We start from the raw sequence: 19,913 nt of genomic DNA, 5'->3' as shown, positions 1-19,913 counted from the left end.
GTGGATGGGGGCAGAGAGTGGGGGAGAAGGGTGGAGGGGGTGGATGGGGGTGGAGGGGGGCAGAGGGGGGGAGAGGGGTGCAGAGGAGGACAGAGGGGCTGATAGGGGAGGAGGGGGGCAGGTGGGGGTGGAGGGGGGCAGAGGGGGGGAGAGGGGTGAAGGGGGCGGATGAGGGTGGAGGGGGGCAGAGGGGGGGAGAGGGGCGGAGGGGGGCGGAGAGGGGGCGGGAGGGGAGCCAGGGGCCCACCTTGAGGACCTGGCTCCCCGCCTGCCCCCGGCGGATAGTCCCGCGGCCCATCTTGATGTCCGCTGACTCCAACTTGAAGATTTCCCGCAGGAACTTGTTTTGGGAGGAGTGGACCAGGGTGAGGATATCTGTGCTCAGCACGTCTCGATTCTTCTCCAAGAAGCCTGTGGGCAGCAGGGCGCCCACCCACCGGCTCAGCTGCACTGTGAGCCCACGAGAGGGCGCGCGGGGGCCTGGCACAGGGCCTGAGGCACCTGCACCCCGCCTCCTCTCGTGTGCGGCCAGCGGGAGGCCTGCACCCGGCACCAAGCCAGGTCACATGGACAGGTGACCCCACCCCACAACTCCACCCCATCCAGGCCCCTGGCCCAGCGGCCGGTCTCTGTCCGCACTCTGGCGGCCGCCCCGCTCTGTGCCACACATCCGCCGAGGGCCTTCCCAGTCACCCCAACCGGACCCTGCCCCTGCCCCTGCCCCCCAGGGCACTTCCTCCTCTTCTCTGCCCCCGGCCCTGGCCCCCGTCACCCGGCCTCGGCCCGGCCGTGCCCTGGCCCCACATGCCGTCTGGGACGCTCTTTCCTCCCCACCCAGGCGGCAGCTCCCTCTCGGTGCCCAGACCAGCTCCAGCGCCGCCCCGCCCCGTCCCCGCCGGCGGCTCTCCGGGCCCACAGCCCTGCGCAGACCTCTCGGCCCTTTGTGCAGCCGGGGATGCTCTGAGGCCTTGCCGTCTCCTCCCCCAGCCTCGGCTTCCGGGGCCAGGCCGCGGGCAGCAGGGGCCAGAGCGCCCGCACCGCTCCCCGTCACCCGCACCTGCTGCGCCGTCCGCACCCTGCGGGCACGTCCCCTCGGTCAGGCCTGACCACAGAACCCCTGGGGGCCTCGGGGTCTAACTCGGGGTGGCAGCGACTTTGCTTCTCCTGCACCCACATGGAGGAGGGAAGAAGTTAAATGCCTTGGCCTCCTGGCTCCCAGGACGTCGGGCCTCTCACTGCCCCAGCTGCTTGCAGGCTACTCCCTGTCAGGTCAGCCTTTAGGCTGTGCAGCCTGGGAGGGAGCACGCTCCCTTAGGCAGTGAGTGTGTGAGCTGTGTTGTGTGCTGCATGTGTGTGTGTGCTGCACGCATGTGTGTGTGCACGTGTGTGAGCATTTGTGTGTGCTGTGTGTGCATGTGGGTGCGCTGCGTGTGTGCACGTGTGCTGTGTGCACGTGCGTGTGTGCTGCGCACGCGCTGTGTGTGTGCATGTGGTGCGTGTGTCTCTGTGTGTAAGCATTTGTGTGTGAGCATATGTGTGCGTGTGTGCGCGCACGTGTGTGAGCATTTGTGTGTGCTGTGTGTGTGCATGTGTGTGTGCTGCGTGTGTGCACTGTGTGAGAATTTGTGTGTGAGCATTTGTGTGCTGTGTGTGCACACGTGTGTGCTGCATGTGTGTCTCTGTGTAAGCATTTGTGTGTGAACATATGTGTGCTGCACGCACGTGTGTGTGCACGTGTGTGAGCATTTGTGTGTGCTGTGTGTGTGCATGTGTGTGCGCTGCCTGTGTGCACTGTGTGAGCATTTGTGTGTGAGCATATGTGTGCTGTGTGTGTGTGTGCGCGCGCGTGTGTGCACTATGTGAGCATGTGTGTATGAGCATATGTGTGTTGTAGCAGACATGTTTAGGAAGCAAGCACATGTGTAACTCACTACGGGGACCTGGGAGCCTGGGACCCCCAGGCCGTCCACAGCCCTGCTCTGGGCTCAGGAGGTCCTGCAGGGCCCGGGCTCCGACTGAGTGCCCAGAACCTGGGGAGGCCAGTGTTGTGGGCTGAGTCGTGTCTCCCCACAACCCGCATGTTGAAGTCCTAACCGCAGGACCAGAGTGACTCCGTGTGGAGGTAAAGTGGTCGGAGGTGGGGAGGTTGAAGTGCAGCTGCTCCGGTGGCTCCTAGCCCCGGGCAGAGCCGCAGGAAGAGCAGCGCCGGACAGACGCACAGACAGAAAGATGCGGAGCAGCTTCCACCCGCAGGCAGGGGCCTCGGAGAGCGCTGCCCTCCTGACACCGATCTTGGACTCCAGCCTCCACACGTGAGGACCTAACCTCTGCCCGTCGGCGTGACTTCCCTGTGGCAGCCCCAGGCCACCAGCAAGGCAGGTCCCGGAGGACAGGACACCCCCCCATCATGGAGAGTGGGCTCGCTCTCCAGTGGGCACAGACCCACTGGCAAGGCTGCCCTGCAAGCCAGGCCTGGAGGGGCTGCTCCGGGGACTCCGAGGGTTGGCTCTGCATGAACGGGACCCCGACTTTCCTCTCCCACTCTGCCCTTTTTTTAAGTCACCCCACCTTTTAGTGTGGTGCTCCGTGCATCCCTGCACAGCCTGGGGGGGGGGCCTCGGGGAGGAGCTAAGGGTGGGAGGGAGGGAGGGAGCTCAGTGCCTGGGAGAGGGGCTGCCCCAGGAGCCTGGCGGGGCACAGCCCTCAGAGCTGGAATGATGCCGGGGAGCAGGTGCCACCTCAGCTCTCCAACTGAGCAGTGTGCCCGTGAGGCTCCAGCTACCCAGCCGGACACGTCCTTGTTCCTGCATCGGAGCCGAGAGTTGCACTGTGCTGCCTGCGCTCTCCGGCCGCAGCTGCACCCTGGACACGGCTCCCTCTTCTCGGCTCACCCAAGGGTGGCCCACCCAGGCCCTGCTTTCTCAGTCAGAACCTTGCTCAATCCTATCTCAACTTATACAACAAGGAACTCACAGGGATCAAAGGCCTGAATGTAAAGCTAACGTTAAAAAACTCTTAGAAGAAAACGCAGGGGAAGTCCTGGTTTGGACAGTAGTTTCTAAGCCATGAAACCAAAAGCATGAGCAACAACAAGAAAATAGGTAACCTGACGAGGTAGCTCAGTTGGTTAGAGCGTCGTCCTGAAACACCAAGGTTGTGGGTTCAAGCCCCAGTCAGGGCACATACAAGAATCAGCCAATGAATGCATAAACAAGTGGAACAACAAACCAATGTTTCTCTCTCTCTCTCTCTCTCTCTCCCTCTCTCCCCCCCTCACTTCCTCTTTCTCTAAAATCAATCAATAAAAAAAATAGGTAAGTTGGACTTGATCAAAATTAACATTTTGTGCTTCAAAGAACACTATTAAGAAAGTGAAAAGATAACCCATAGAATTAAATATTTACAAATTATATATCTGATAAGGTACTTATATTCAGAATACATAACAAACTCTTACAACTTGACAATAAAAGGACAACCCAATTAAAATATGGGCAAAGGATTTGGAGAGAGATTTCTCCAAGGATGACATGCAAAAGGCCAATGAGCACGTGAAAAGATGCTCGACACCACCAGGCAACACGAGGCACAGACCCAAACCACCTGAGACACCACGTTAAGCCCAGGACGGCCATCACCAAACGCAGGTGGTGCCGTGGGTCGGCGAGGGCCCGGAGAAACTGGAACCCTCATACGTTGGTGGTGGGGACGTAAAATGGGGGGCCATTTTGGAAAACAGTTTGGTGGTTATACAAAAAGTTAAACTAGAGGGCCCAAAGAAGTGGAAACATATGCCCACATAGCAACGTGCACATGAGTGGTCATAGCAGCATCATTCAAAATAGCCGAAAAGTGGAGCAACTCAAATGTCCACCAACTGATGAAGGAATAAACAAAACACGGCGTGTTCACGTGGCTGTTACGCTGCGATATGAAGCAACAACGTCTGGCACCTGCCCACACGGACAGCCTTGGAAGCACGGTGCTCAGGGCCAGACGCCAGCCACAGAGACCACGGCTCTGTCCGTACGAAATACGATGAGCAGGCAAACCCACAGGGAGGGAGGGGTGGCTGCCAGGGGCTGGGAGGGGTGGGGGCAACACAGAATAACTGCTAGTGGGAGATTTCTTGTTGGGGTGATGAAATGTTTTAAATTGTGGCAACAGTTACACAACTCGGGGTGAACATACTAAAATCCATTGAGTTGTGTGCTTAAAATGGGTGAATCGTGCCGGCCGGCGTGGCTCAGGGGTTGAGCATCGACCTATGAACGAGGAGGTCGCATTCTGTTCCTGGTCAGGGCACAGGCCTGGGGTGTGGGCACAAGCTCCAGTGAGAGCGTGCAGGAGGCAGCCGGCCAATGATCCTCTCTCATCATTGATGTTTCTATCTCTCTCTCCCCCTCTCCCTTCCTTCCTCTCTATATATTTAAACCATATATTTAAACCAAAAAATAAAAAATAAAAAATAGGTGAATCGCATGGTATGTGAATTATAACTCAATAGACTATTACAACCCAACCAAAACAAAACATGCCTGGCCCATTCAATCCCCTCTTTCCCATTGCTCTGCAGAATGACCTAAGGTCCCAGCCTGCCCCCCGGGGCCTTCCTGAGCGCGCAGCCGGGAGCCTGCAGCGAGCCTACCTTCCGCCTGGTAGTACACCTCTCCAGCAAAGTGGGCAATGCCGAACCTGGCATCGTGGATGTTCTTGGGCTGCAGGAAGGCCTTGTTGTTGGCATGGACACTGTTCAGTTTTTGCAGCATGGTGGCATCCGTCCCCTGGGAGAACGCAGACACCCTGTGGGCTGAGGTCCAGAGCCCAGCCACAGGGGCAGCGGGGGCACCCACAGAGCTCAGGGCCTCCCACTGGCCAAAGCAACCGCTCAGAATGACCCGCCGCCTTCCTATGGACAGGAAACTGACACTGAGGGGGCGGGGCTTGTCACATGAGCCAGGCAGAGCCCTGGCAGATACTGGGTCTGCCACCCTCCACGGCCAGCTCTCTGACTCCACCCTTCCCACCACAGTCCAGGCGCCCAGCCTGGCTTCCCGTTCTCTGGATGAAGAGCTCCTGCTGGCTGCATCTGAGAGGCGTCTCCCCAGGGACAGGCAGGTCTCCCCAGGGACAGGCGGGTTTCCCTTCTCTGTCCGGCCGCGGCCTTGCCCGTGGGTGCCCAGGAGACCTCCCTGGGGCGCTCTTGAGTCTGACCAATGACTGAGATGTGGGTCATTCTGTGGGGAGGGGGGCAGGTTGCCGAGCGAGCTGGGCCTGGAGGGAGAGCAGGTCTGGTTGGGAGGTGAGTGAAGCTGGTTTGCTGATTCCTGGCAGAGGTTCCAGCCACTTCAGAGCAAAGGAGCCACCCAGGGAGTTTCCCAACTGCCGAGGAGACTGATGGGCGGGTCTCCACCAGAGGGCGGGCTCCGGGCGCACCTGTGGGAGGCGGCTCTCCTCGTCCAGGAGGGAGATGATGCTCATGGGCTTCAGGGCCAGCAGGTCCAGGGTGGGCCGATTGTCCGTGTAGCCCACGAAGTCCCAGGCCACACCCTCGGAGCGGTACTCCTCCTGCTCCAGGGTGAACACGTGCTGCACAAAGAACTGCTGCAGGTGCTCGTTGGCGAAGTTGATGCAGAGCTGCTCGAAGCTGCGGGCGGGGTAGGGAGGGCGTTGGCTCTGCCCTGCGCAGCCCTGAGCACACTCCCCGGCATTTGCGCAGAGCCCACGGGTGCGCCACAGACACACATCCCCATTCCCAGCCAGCTGTGTGCACCTGGCACACACCCTCCCTCCTCTCTGCTCCGCCCCCCACCTCACCTCCCTCTGCGGCAAGCACGCTAACAGAAGGAGCAGCTCTGAAGGCATGCCATCCACCCCTGCCTCGGCTCCTCACCACCCTCCATGGGCTCTGTGCCAGGGCTGCCTACCCTGACAGGGAAATGGTCCTCGGGAACCAGTGTAACAGCCCGGCTTATGGCAAGGGCCTGGGCATGAGGGGAGCGTCTGCAGACTCAGGAGTGGCTGCTGGGCTCCCGCCCCTGCCCTCCCCTCGAGGGGCAGTCAGCAAACAGGAATCATGCTGACCCCTCCGCCCACCGCCTCCCCATTCCAATCCAGCTGGGCACGCTCTGCCCTGCAAGCGCCCTGACTCTTCCCACTCCTGCTGCCGCGGCACAGCCACCTCCCCTGCTCCAGGGAGCACCCCACGGTCCTTCTGGACTTGCCCCCTGGTCCCTCGGGCCTTTTGGACTCGCTATAGAGCAGTGGTTCTCAACCTTCCTAATGCCGCGGCCCTTTAATACAGTTCCTCATGTTGTGGTGACCCCCAATTTCATTGTTACAAATTGAACATAATTAAAGCATAGTGATTAATCACAAAAACAATATGTAATTATATATGTGTTTTCCGATGGTCTTAGGCGACCCTGTGAAAGGGTCATTCGACCCCCAAAGGGGTCGCGACCCACAGGTTGAGAACCACTGCTATAGCAGGAGCTTTCTGACCTGCAGACCCAGCTCACCCCTCCCCGGGCAGGACCCAGGGACACAGCAGGAAGCCTGCCTCTGTCCCAGAGTGGCCCCCGGCTGGCTGGGCCGCTCTCCTCTCCACGGGCTGCTTCCCCATCCCCATCCAAGTCCTCACACATTAGCAGTCGCTCCTCTCCTGCCTCCCGCCCAGGCCAACGGCATCCCCGGTCTCAGACAGGCCGTCCTGCTCAGGATGGCTGCCGATCGCTGCAAAACCTCATCAGACCTGGACTGGCTGTTCCACATCTGCTGACCCAGGAGGTGAGGGCACAGGTGGGCATGTCCCCCACTCCCCACGCTTTGCTCAGAGCGGGCTCCATAGATACTTGTGGGGGGCATGGCTGAGTGACCGGTCACCAGGCTGAGACTGCAGCCCTGTCACAAAGGCCCCTTGGCCCCTTCCGGGAGGGCTCCTTGCATCAATGGCCTGACCCCCACAACCCACTACTCATGCTCCTGAAGGTTTCCAGCTTGGTTTGCCCACTGTCTCCCCTGAGGACAGAAACCACAGCCTGGCCACCTCTCAGCTCCCATCACTGGGCGGTTCGGCCAGCCTTGCCCATGCTGCTGCCCTGCCCGCACAGCCGGCTGGAGCCGCCACGCAGCGGCTCGCATGGGGAATGGCTTGTGTCTGACACTCCGGCTCACCAAGGGGCCCTCAGGCTCCTGTGGAGATGGGCCCGGGGCAGGGCCTGTGAAGGCCGGGCCGGTCCAGGCTGCTCTGACAGCCCAAGGCCCCACTTCGCGGGACCAGTCCTGGGCGCCCCCTGCCAATGATGAGCCAGGCTCGCCTGAGAAGCTGCTAGTAGATTGCATACAGGTGCTTCCTGCTCGCTCCTCACTTCTCTCACTTGCTAATGTGCCAGAGCCTCAGCTATCCTTGCCCTTCAACACCCCAGCCTCCCCTCCCCCCAGCCTTCATCACTTCACCACTGGGGGGTACTCTTCTGACCTGCCTCCTGGCTCCATTCAGCCTCCATTCAGGGTTGCTGGGACCTGGCCAGAGAAGGCCTGCCCTGCCTTTCCACTGCCCAACGAAAACAGCAGGGACAGCCCTCTTCACCTTACTGAGCATGATAGGGCACCTGAAGGTGCCAGCCAGTCAATGTCCTTGACTTTATATTCACCTTAACCCTAAAACTAATCCTAACCCTACCCCGAACCATAGCCCTAACCCTAACTCTAGCCCTAACCCTAATCATGACCCTAACGCTAGCCCTAGCCCTAGTCCTAGCCCTAACCCTAACCTTAATCCTAACCCTAACCCTAACCAAGCATGACAGAGCACCTGGAGGTGCCAGCCAATCAATGTCGTTGACTTTCATTTTCACACTAACCCCACCTGATTACTTGCTCTGATTCATGAGGAGAGCAGATGGCCCCAGAGGGGTGACAACTGCCTGGCTCTCGGGTGCTCTCGCTCTGTGCCTCCTCTGGACGCACGGGGGTGCTGGGGGCACACAGACCAGCTCCCTGCAGGAAGACTCGCCTTCTCAGCGGGCTCAGCCTGCGCTGGGATTGGAAGTGGGGAGCCCTGCGGGAGGAATGGCTGCCTGCTCGCGTGGTCAGTGAGGAGTGGGCTTATCGTCCATTTCCTGAAAGCAGGTGGGCAGAGACCATCCTGTCATACCTATTGTTCTGGAAATTTTCAAAGCCAAATATGTCCAGGAGGCCAATGGCCCTTCGCACATGTTTCGGGTCCTGGGCGGGGGGAGTGAAAATCGCAGCGTTGATCTTCTTGACGATCCACAGGAAGAGGTGCCCATAGATGCCCTGAGGAGACATGGGTGCAGCCCATGGGCTGTGGGCCCAGGAGGAAGGTTGCTCCTTTCCCCAAACTCACCCGGAAAGGCTGCGCTCAGACCTACTGAAGGGCATCATCCCTGCTGTACAGGCAAGAGGTCACGCCCAGGGAGGCGGGGGGGGGGGGGGGGGGGGGGCACAGTCAGCGGGCGGGTGCCAGAAGAGCCGGGACTGGCCAACGGCCCACGCTGTCCTGCTCTCCACCTCCCTCTGCTCCGCACCTTGACGAGGGCGTCCCTCCGGTCGGCAGCCTGGGTGGTGCTCAGCGGCCTGGCGACCAGCTCCCCGCGGATGGCGATGGAGTGCTTGACCAGACAGTCCCGGAGCGCCTGCTGCGTCACCTGGGAGGAGGGGGCAGCTGAGGGAGCAGGGCTGGCTCCAGGGTTCCGACATGCTTGTGCCATGTCTTGTTTCCTCTCATGACCGACACATATGCCCCAGGCCTGAGGGAGGGCAATGCCCGTGACTAGGGCCAGGCCCGGGGGACCAGAGTCGCACCCTGGGAGGGCCTGGTGAGCGTTCAGGTGCACCAGCTGGGCCCTGAGCAGACCAGCTGCTCGGCTGACCAGCCCTGGGCTGGCCTCCGGGGCGCAGGAAGGAGTTACCACCCCCAGGTGGGCCTTGGAGAGCCAGGGCAGGGCGGGCTCTGCGGCAAGGCCTTGGCAGCAGTGGGATATGCCCCACCCCGTCACTCCTGGAGGCTGCAGGCCTGAGGGAGCCCTGCCCCCAGGCAGGGAGACCAAGCCGGCAAATACCCGATGTTTCTAAGAACTCTGCTCCAAATGAAGAACACGAGCAGCAAGATGTGCCTAATGGGACTGCTTTTCTCCTTTTCCTCCCTCCCTCCCTCCCTGCATCCCTCCCTGCCTTCCTTCTTTTCTGCCTTCCTTCCCATCTTTTCTCCCTCCCTCCCTCCCTCCCTCCCTCCCTCCCTCCCTCCCTCCCTCCCTTCTTTCCTCCCTCTCTCCCTCCCTCCCGCCCTCCCTCCCTCCCTTCTTTTCTGCCTTCCTTCCCTTCTTTTCTCTTCTGATTCCATTACTTTCCCACCAGAACAGCCAGTGGGGTGCAGCGTGGAAGTGACCCAATCCCCCAGTGCAAAGGCATTTCCCTGCCCGTGCCGGCTGCCTCCTGAAGCGAGGCGCTGAGGCTCCGTTTCTCAGGGTCTGCGGAGGCCAATGGTGCCAGCATGCCTCCCTTTCCAGAGCAGCAGCTCCGGGGCAGCCTGGGGACGAGGCTGCGGGCAGGTGCGTTCGGTGGGAGCCGGGGAAGATCTGGGGAAGGGTCCAGTGGCCCAGCGGGTGGAGAGTGAGCCATCGTTCTGCTACGTGGCTAACGGTGAGCTCACACTGCGGCCCTCTGCTCCCACCCCGGCCTGCGATGGCAGAGGTGCATGGGTTGAGCTGAGAGCCTGGGAAGGGTTATGGGAATCAGGGGTCAGGGGTCTGTCAGCTGACCCCTGGGAGCTGGCAGACACCAGGCCAGGTACCTCCAGGAACGTGGCCACCGTGGGGAAGGCAGGCGTCTCCATCACATCGGAGGAATCCAGGTTCTCAAAGACCGCAGCTGCAGGGAGAAGGTGACCGCTGAGTGGCAAAGCACCCCAAGTGCCGGACAGTCCAGGCCCCAGGAGCCAGTGCCCCCAAGGCCACCCTTCCTGCTCTGCCCCTCAGATCAGGGCCCGGCCCAAAAGGAAGGGGAGAAACCCAGGTTTGTTCGGGGAGAAGCTCGGTGGGCTGGGCGGGGCGGCGGGGCGGGGGCAGAGGGGTCCATTAAGGAGGAGAGGAGCCATCAGCCCCTTAACTCACTGCTGTGCATAGAAACCTGGGCCAGCACTTGCGAGCAGGCCTCCCTAACTCAGGGTCTGCCTCTGTGAGTCAGCCTCTACCTTAGGGCTGCCAAGATTGGGGGAATAGGGAGTATTGCTTCTGTGTGTGTGTGTGTGTGTGTGTGTGTGTGTGTGTGTGTTTTAACTTTAAAAAATTGTACAATTGTCCTGGCTGGTTTGGCTCAGTGGATAGAGCGTTGGCCCATGGACTGAAGGGTCCTGGGTTCGAATTCCAGCCAAGGGTATGTACCGCAGTTGCAGGCATGATCCCAGCCCTGGTCGGGGTGGATGCAGGAAGCAACCAATTAATGTGTCTCTCTCACATCGATGTTTCTCTCTCTCTGTCTCTCCCCTCCCTTCTACTCTCTCTAAAAACCATTGGAAAAATATCCTCGGGTGAGGATTAGCCATAAACAAACAATTGTACAATAAAGCATAGAGATAAAAAAGTGCATAGAACGCTAAGGCATGCTACAGTGGGTAATTATTAAGTCAGCACTGTGCAGCCATTGCAAAGTGACAGCGCCCGCGGTCGGTCCTTCCTGGGACGCCTTCTCCGCCAGAGGCAGCCGCCCTCCCAGCTCCTGGAGCCTGCCCTCCCCCCTCCCCCCTCCCTTACTTTTCCACTAGATCTACATCCCTGAACAGCATCCAGCTTGCCCTGCTTTTAAGTTCTGTGTAAGGTGGTGTAACGATCTACGCTTTGTGCCTCAGCGTCACATTTAAACGCCTCCGTGTCCTGACGCCCCGCTGGTCGCCCGGCACCCCTCTCACTGCAGAAGGCCGTGTGGCCGCAGGCCGCAGGCGGCCACATCGCCCGGAGTCGGTGTCCTTGCAGGGTGAGAGGCAGTGGTCCACGGTCATGCTTTCCAGACGTTTACTAAAGTCTGTCCTTTCCCACGGCTCTGTGAACTGGGGTGTCATGAGTTCTGAGCCAGCCATAATCTCTTCACATACTGCCTATGCCCATTCTTTTTCTTTTTAAATTTTAAATAATTCTTTATTGTTGAAAGTATTATATACGTCCCCTTTCCCCCCCTTGCCCTCCTCCCGCCCACCCCTGCCCTAGGCCTTCAGCACCCTATTGTCTGTGTCCATATATGCAAGGTCTTTGGTTGATTACCTACCCGCTCCGCCCCCCTCCCCGCCTTCCCTCCGAGATCCCTCACTCTGTCTCATTAGGATCCGGCTCAGCCTATGCTGGTCTTCTCTCTGCATCCTCTGCGCAGGGGCTCGGGCGGCGTCCAGGCCGGCACACCCCGGACACCCGATGCCGACTAGCTGGTCTGCAAGTCCGTGCCTGCTTCACCCACACCTCGGGGGGAGCTCTTTGGGGTGCCAGCTAAGTGTGGGGGCTGACTGATGGCGTCTTCATCTTTGGAGTGCCCTAATCTTCAACATCTTTTCCCTAACCCCACAAGGCCTCCAAAATTATAGCTAAAACTTCCAGGTATTTTTTGCGGACTGGGTTAGACCACGTGACTTCGGCAGCTCTTCAGGGGAGAGCCCTGAGGGGTTTTCTCTCTCTTTCCCTGCCCCCCACTCTTCCTCCCCAGGGGTGCTTGAGGGGAACATTACCCATGAACTCCACGTTCCCCAGGTGGAGAATGGCTGCCAGCAGCTTGCTGAGGTCCCAGTGCTCAGCATCGGAGAACATGAGGATCTTCAGCGCGGAGCGCACGTGGGCGTAGTCCTTGGCATCGTCCAGCCCCTCGCAGGAGGTGCAGTTCCCCTGCAGAATGGGGCACCTCAGCTCCTGGCAGGGCCACCCCCACCCCCTCCTTCGTGTAGGGCCAACCAGCGAGCAGCCTCGAGGACTCAGCCCAGGCCCTGGAGTGACTCCCCCTGAGGGGCCACGGGACGTCCAAGCCCCAAACACACAAGTCCCTCCAGAGGCTGAACCAGAGGCGCGGCCAGCGCACGGCGGCTGGCACACGGCCCAGTCCTTCCGCCCGCCTCCCCACCCACAGTGGCTCCTGGCCGCCCTCCCGGGAGGACCCTGCGGCCACTTAGCAGACAGATGCCGGCGCTCTGTGTGCCGGGCTCTGTGCTGTGCTGGAGGCGGAGGGGCGGGGGCAGATGCCGTCTCACAGGCGCCAAGGGCAGGGCAGGCGGCGCCTGTGCGCTGGCGAGGGAGGCGAGCCCCCAGGAGGAGCCTCTGGCTGCCCCACGGGCTGAGCTTCCCAGGGGCCCGGGGAGAGGGATGTCCAGGCAGAGAGCAGCCGGACCGGGTGGAGGTGGGAGGCAGGAGCCAGGGCACATGGTGGTGGGTTGGTGGTGAAGGGAGAGGTCCCACGACCGTGGAATCCGGAGGGACTTGGAAACATGCCATGGGCTGTGGTCGCAGACTGGCCTGGGGAGGTCTGCAGGGTGAGTGACTGAGCAGGCCTGTGTCTGCAGGGTGGGCGGTGCACCAGGTCAGAGGAGGGGCCCAGGGGCCTGCCAGGGTCCAGGCAGGAGCTGAAGGCCAGAGGCAGTGCCTGGGGGGCTGCACGGGAGAGGACGTGAGAGATGGGATGCCGCCCGAACAAGTGTAAGCAGGCTGCTCGCCTGGGGTTCACGGTCTAGGGGCACCCACAGGATGGCGTCTGGAGCGATGGCGGGAGGGGGTGAAGACAGCTGACCGCTGGGTGACCAGCCTTTTTGCTCATTGGTTCCACAGGAAGGTGAGCCGGTGGGGCAGGAGGTCAGTTGGGTGAGAATAAGGAAGCCTCGGCAAGCCAGGAAGGGGAAACCAAGACCCGCCCACCCGCCCGCCAGACCTCCTTCCTCCCCCGGGAGCTGCCAGAGTCTGGGCGGGCCGAGGGGTGGGAGGGGTGCAGGGGTGGGGACAGAGCAGGAAGAGAGTGGGGCGGGGGAGGGGCAAGGAGGAGAGTGGGGCGGGGCAAGGAGGAGAGTGGGGCAGGGCAAGGAGGAGAGTGGGGCGGGGCAAGGAGGAGAGTGGGGCGGAGCAAGGAGGAGAGTGGGGCGGGGCGGGTGGGGCGGGGCAAGGAGGAGAGTGGGGCGGGGCGGGTGGGGCGGAGCAAGGAGGAGAGTGGGGCGGGGCAAGGAGGAGAGTGGGGCGGGGCGGGTGGGGCGGAGCAAGGAGGAGAGTGGGGCGGGGGCGGGGCAAGGAGGAGAGTGGGGCGGGGCAAGGAGGAGAGTGAGGCGGGGCAAGGAGGAGAGTGGGGCGGGGCGGGTGGGGCCTCACCGAGGTCAGGTAGCGGTACTCCGAGGGCGAGCCCAGGCGCAGCAGCCCCCTCTCCTCCGAGCGCATGCCCCGGAGCATGCAGTAGAAGATGTGGAAGTTCCGCTCCTGCGGGGCCTGGGGGAAGGCAGTCCCCTGAATCGGCAGTGTCTCCTACTGTGACGATCATCCCGCCTGCCTGGCGGCTGCTCCGCAACCTCAGCCAGGTGGGCCCCCTTCACCGAGGTGCAGCAGGCCTGCTGGCTGCCCTCATCCTGGGCCTTGAGGCCAAGGTGCTCCCGCAGCCCTGCATGAAGGCTGCCCAGCCTGCCTCCAGCCCTCCCTCAGGCACTTCCTCAAAGCCCTGAATGCACCCTCCCTGAAGTCATAGGCCAGGGCATGACCTCAGGGTACAGCCCTCAGCAGGCAACTGGCCGGCCTCAGAATTAATTCCAGTAAAGGTGAGGAGGAGGAGGCACCAATGAATGAGAACATTATATGGATGGAAAATTCAGAACAAAAAGTCCTGCATTTCTTGTTTTTGAAAACTGGCCAAGGACCATTATTATTCAACTAGAGGCCCAATGCACAAAATTCGTGCAAGAGTAGGCCCTTGCAACCCCGCTGCCTCAGCCCTGTGGCACCATCCCCCACCAATGGTCATTCCGAAAGGTTGTTCCACCATCCAGTCTAATTAGCATATTAGCTCTTTATTATATAGGATTCTAGGGATCGTTGGCCCATCTCAGGGTAGGACCAGGGTTCCGGGGAAGCAACTAAGACCTATGGGAGCGTTGAGGAGGTCCCTGGGGAGAGGGAAGGAGGGGTGAGAACGATGGAAGGAGACCCCTCCTGGAAGCCTCCCAAATCCTGAATCCCCATTTGGGGCAAACAGAGATTGCCCTCACCTGCCGGCAGACCCGGGACTTCTCCAGGAGAAACTGCTCGATGCGTGCACTTTCGATTACCCCACTGGGGTTGAAGTAGATGTCAATATACTTCCCAAAGCGGCTTGAGTTGTCATTTCGGATTGTCTTGGCGTTTCCAAAGGCTAAGGGCCAGAGGATGGTGCCCATGATGGGAGCAGAGAGGAGAAAATGAACTTTTTAGCAGGGTCTTCTGGGAAGGCTTCTCAGAGGAGGTGGCGAAGCCCAGAATTGAAAACTAGGCAGGATTGCACTGGACTGTGGTGGCAACCAAGGGTATGCTCAGAGGCAGGCAAAGTGCAGGTGCGGATTTGGAGGTCAGAAAGCATGGAGTGTGCTTGTAGAATGGGATTTTGGCTGGAGCACAGGATCCAGGAGGAAGGCAGTGGGAGACAAAAAGAACTCACTAGTAGATGGGCTTAGCACAGAGCCTTGAATGCCAGGCTTACTCAGACTTGCTTCCTCTGAGCCCCAGCATCAGGGGTTTTGGGGGACCCAGACACATACAGGGAGGAACTGGATTGTCTGCCATCAGGGAAGGAACTCAGGGGTGGCTATCTCCCAGATAGGGTGCTTGCAGGGGTCATTGTGCTGTGCTGGGACCTACCCTGTCCCAGGGCTGACTGGCAGCCTTATCTGAGTCTCCATCAGCCTGGAGCACACTGTTTGCTCTGCCTTAGGGGTTCCCTGAGACCCTGCCCCATTCAATTTGCAGCCCCACCCAACCTGTTTACAGCAGCTTTTCCATATGTATGGCGTGTCCTGGCTCAGGCTTCAGACTTTGCTAAAATCTCTCAAACAAGCTGCAGCTGGTGACAACATGCTCCAAACCTATCAATAAAAGGCCTAAGACCCAGCACTAGCACCAGCCTGCATTGCTTCACAGCTGGGCCTCACCTGGGCACCTCTAATCCCAATACAAATAGCAAATAACAGCCATCTGCAGATCCCTCTGTAGCTCCTGCTGGGTGGCCCCAGATAGTGGCTGACTTTGCACCTCTCTGGAGGCCCTAGGGTCAGTGAACCCAGTGGACAGTTTCAGACGATAGCAAATTACAACCCTACACATCCACAAGTGACACACTCAAGGGGCAGACTCAGTGAGCACCATGGTCCCACTGAAGCAAGTCCTGCTCCATAGGGGTGTCTCCTGCACAGCAGCTCTCCTTCTGTAGTTCCAGCTGGTCCTCACAGCCAATTGGCCTGGAAGCCAATTCCTCCCAGTGGCACCAGCAGCAATCAAGGCTCAACTACAAGACTGTGCACACATCCCACATGGGTGCACCTAGTGTACCCAGCCCAGGTGACTGGGGAGGCTGAGCCACTGGGCCCTACAGGACACCTACTATACAAAGCTACCAATTCCAGGAGACATGGCAGCTCTACCTAATACATAGAAACAAACCCAGGGAAACAGCCAAAATGCAAAGACAAAGAAACATGTTACAAATGAAAGAAATAAAAGCAAGCAAACTACTGAATACAGAGTTAAAAACAATGGTTACAAGGTCACTCAAGAATCTTCATGAGACTTTTAAGGATCTTAGTGAGCATGTCAAAGACATGAAAAAGGGCCAGTCAGAAATTAAGCATACACTAACTGAAATAAAGAATAATTTAGCCCAACTGGTGTGGCTCAGTGGATAGAACGTCAGCCTGTGGACTGAAGGGTTCAGGGTTTGATTCCTGTCAAGGGCACATGCCCAGGTTGTGGGCTTGATCCCCAATAGGGGCCATGCAGAAGGCAGCCGATCCATGATTCTCTCTCATCATTGATGTTTCTATCTCTCTCTCCCGTTCTGAAATCAATAAAAAAATATTTTTTAAAAAGAATAATTTACAGGGCCAAAACCGGTTTGGCACAGTGGATAGAGTGTCGGCCTGCGGACTGAAGGGTCCCAGGTTCGATTCCGGTCAAGGGCATGTGCCTGGGCTGCGGGCACATCCCCAGTGGGAAATGTGCAGGAGGCGGCTGATCGATGTTTCTCTCTCATCGATGTTTCTGACTCTCTCTCTCTCCCTTCCTCTCTGTGAAAAATCAATAAAAAATATATTTAAAAAAAAAAAAAAGAATAATTTACAGGGATTCAACAGTGGAGTAGAGGAGTCTGAGAATCAAATTAATGATTTGGAATATGAGGAAGCCAAAAACACCCAATCAGAAGAGCAAAAAGAAAAAAGAATTTAAAAATATGAAAATAGTGTAAGGAGCCTCTGGGACAACTTCAAGCATACCAACAATCGCATTATGGGAGTTCCAGAAGAAGAAGAGAGAGAGCAAGATATTGAAAACCTATTTGAAGAAATAATAATAGACAAGTTCCCCTACATCAGCGGTTCTCAACCTGTGGGTCGCGACCCCTTTGGGGGTTGAATGACCCTTTCACAGGGGTTGCCTAAGACCATCGGAAAACACATATATAATTACATATTGTTTTGTGATTAATCACTATGCTTTAATTGTGTTCAATTTGTAACAATGCAAATACATCCTGCATATCAGATATTTACATTACAATTCATAACAGTAGCAAAATTACAGTTATGAAGTAGCAACGAAAATAATTTTATGGTTGGGGGTCATCACAACATGAGGAACTGTATTAAAGGGTTGCGGCATTAGGAAGGTTGAGAACCACTGCCCTACCTGGTGAAAGAAATAGACTTACAAGTCCAGGAAGCACAGAGAGTCCCAAACAGGAGGAACCCAAAGAGCCCCACACCAAGACACATCATAATTAAAATGCTAAGGGATAAAGACAAAGAGAGAATCTTAAAAGCAGCAAGAGAAAAGCAGTTAGTTACCTACAAAGAAACACCCATATGACTGTCAGCTAATTTCTCAACAGAAACTTTGCAGGCCAGAAGGGAGTGGCAAGAAATAGTCAAAGGAATGAACAGCAAGGACCTACAACCAAGATTACTCTACCCAGAAAAGCTATCATTTAGAATTGAGAGTCAGATAAAGAGCTTCACAGATAAGAAAAAGCTAAAGGAGTTCATCACCACCCAACTAGTATTATATGAAATGCTAAAGGGTATTCTTTAAGAGGAGGAAGAAGAAGGAGAAGAAGGAGAAGGAGAAGGAAAAAGAGAAGAAGAGATAAAAAATATGAACAATAAAATGCCAATAAATATATATCTATCAACAATTAAACCTAAAAATAAAATGAACAATGAAACTAATGAACAAAATAAACTGATGAATAAAATAGAATCAGAGGCATGGAAACATGGAACAGACTGACAAATGTCAGAGGGAAGCGGGGGGGGGGGGGGGGGCGGGTGTGATGGGAAGTGATTAACCAAACTTCTCATACGCATGTAGGCATTACCTATGGACACAGACAATAGGGTGGTGAAGGCCTGGGGCGGGGCATGTGGAGGCGGGCAATGGGGGGAAAATGAGGGACATTTGTAATACTTTCAACAATAAATAATTTTAAAAAAAGAATAGAGAATCCAGAAATAGATCCAGTGTATGATCAACTGATTTTAGATAAAAGTACAAAAGCAATTCAATGGAGAAAGAATAGTCTTTTCAACAAATGGAGCTGAAATGATTGGCTAGCTATAGGGAAAGAAGGAAAGAACTAAGGGAGGGAGAGAGGAAGGAAAGAAAAGAGAAAGAAAGACTCAACTTATACCTTGCACCCTAGAAAAATTAACATAAAATGGATCATACACCTGAATGTAAAACCTAGAATTACACAACATCTAAAAGAAAACATAAAGGATAATCTCGGTTACGCAAAGATTTCCTAGATATAACTCCAAAAGCATAACCAATAAAAGAAAAGAAAAGTTGTACTTTATCAAAATCTAAAACGTCTACCCTACAAAAACACTGTTAAGAGAATGAAAGGACAAACCTCAGACGGGGGAGGGTGGGTATCTGCAGAACACCTGTCTTATAATGGGCTTGTATCCAGAACATGTTGCTAACTTTTACAAAATCATAAACAAGGAATCAACTAAGTCAAAAAATGGGCCAAACACTTGAACAGACACTTCACCAGAGAAGCTGCACAGATGGGAAGCGAGCAGGTGAAAAGCGAGGGCGCTGTTCGCACACTGGAGTGCGTGAGAGCCGGCTGCGAGCTCTGCTCCCACGTGCAGACCGCCTCCTGACAGCACCCAGTGCCGACCGGCTGTGGGCAGCTCCTGACAGAGTTAAAGTGCTCACTTACCACCCAACCATTTTACACCTGCATGTTTATTTAAGAGAAAAACATGTGTTTACACAAAAACCTGTATGCACACAAAAACCTGTATGCACACAAAAACCTGTATGCAGCTACTGGAGGAGGCTTTCTTCATAATCACTGAAAACTGAACAACCCAGAGGTCCTTGGCTCGCTGAGCGAGCTGGGCACCGCCGTGAGAGGAGCGAGAGGAGTAACTCAGTGCAGGCAACGCTGCGAGGCAGTCCCGGTGCGCGATGCTGACACAGCAACCAGACCCAAGGGCTACACACTGTACGGTTTTAACTGCACGACCTTCTGAGTGGTTGCCAGGGGCTGGGCTGGGAGAGACTGAACGACAAAGGGCCTGAGGGAAGGTGGGGCTGACGGGAGCATTCTACATCATGATGATGATGGGGGTCGTATGATTGTATGAGTTTGAACGTCAAAAAGGTGAATATCTACTGTACGTGAGCCACACCTCAGTTACAAAGAAGAAGGGCGCCTCTTGGCCAGTGGATGACAGCCTTGGGGTTGAGGTCGCCTGCTCCGGCCACCCCCACCAGAGGCTGAGTGAGTGGCGCCGGGGCCTGGCGCGCCCAGGGCAGGACTCCTGCTCTGGCATTGACCCAGAGCTCCGTGGGGCTGGCTGCCCTCAGGCCTGCACGGCCCTTTGCTCGCCCAAGGCTCCTGCGGCACCCCGGCCCGGGGCTTGTCGGGGGCACCCTGCTTCCTCCCTCACTAAACCTCCACAGGCCCAGCCGGGCTGGCGACTGCTTCCCCAGCACCCGAACTCGATACCCAGCACGGCCAAGTTCATTTCATCTTGGACCCCTTTTGAAAGACTTGTTCGATCCTGAGGAAAACACACTGAATAGAAGCTTCTACGGTCGTCATTCTCCCCTTCCTGCTCCCTCGAGGCCCCACACTCTCTCCCGCCCCAATCTCTCGTGTCCTGAGGAGTCCTCAGAAGTCTGGAAGGGGGTGCCCCCTCCGCCCTCCCCCAGGGCCCCTGGCCGACGAAGGCTCCTCCTGCAGGGAGGCCGGGCAAAGGCCGGGGGGCGCCTGCTCACCCTCCAGGATGGGGTTGGCCTCCAGCACCTGCTGCTCGATCCAGGAGTGCTGGCCGCTGACCGTGGCCAGGAACTGCAGGACGAGCTTGGTGGTCTCCGTCTTCCCGGCCCCGGACTCGCCGCTGCAGACACAGAGGAGGTTAGTCGATAGAAAAGGAGATTTTCCGCCCCTCAACTCTCTGGCCACCCCCAGGCCTGCTTCCTGGGCAGCCTGAAAGAGCCCCCCAGGCCCTCGCCCCGGGGGGCGACGCCCATGCTGCGCGGTTACGGGGAGCGTCTTTCACCCTCTCCCCGCGAGCCCTGCGGGCAGGCCCAATTCGGTTCCAGGGTCACAGGCACAGCAATTTTTTCCCCAAGAATATTTTCCTGAATTTTTCTAAAATGTTCATAGTGAATATATATTAATTT

General features: G+C 57.3%; 1 protein-coding gene across 1 annotated transcript in view; it reads right to left on the bottom strand.

Annotated features, from left to right (window-relative positions):
• The window catches only part of MYO7B (myosin VIIB), a gene marked incomplete at its 5' end in the record, with an annotated part of 71,711 nt that overhangs the window by 41,604 nt on the left and 10,194 nt on the right, over positions 1 to 19,913 (bottom strand). Inside the window, 10 exons of the mRNA XM_081095342.1 lie at positions 248 to 411; positions 4,649 to 4,784; positions 5,437 to 5,647; positions 8,159 to 8,301; positions 8,553 to 8,672; positions 9,818 to 9,894; positions 11,735 to 11,888; positions 13,347 to 13,460; positions 14,231 to 14,373; positions 19,506 to 19,627. Coding sequence (XP_080951468.1) covers positions 248 to 411; positions 4,649 to 4,784; positions 5,437 to 5,647; positions 8,159 to 8,301; positions 8,553 to 8,672; positions 9,818 to 9,894; positions 11,735 to 11,888; positions 13,347 to 13,460; positions 14,231 to 14,373; positions 19,506 to 19,627 — 1,384 coding nt within the window. The remainder of the gene's footprint in view (positions 1 to 247; positions 412 to 4,648; positions 4,785 to 5,436; positions 5,648 to 8,158; positions 8,302 to 8,552; positions 8,673 to 9,817; positions 9,895 to 11,734; positions 11,889 to 13,346; positions 13,461 to 14,230; positions 14,374 to 19,505; positions 19,628 to 19,913) is intronic.

This window comes from Myotis nattereri (genome assembly GCF_964212035.1).
Source record: "Myotis nattereri genome assembly, chromosome: 7".
NCBI lineage: Eukaryota > Metazoa > Chordata > Mammalia > Chiroptera > Vespertilionidae > Myotis > Myotis nattereri.
Note: the sequence above shows the minus strand (reverse complement) of the source record. Positions and strands in the feature narration are given on the sequence as shown.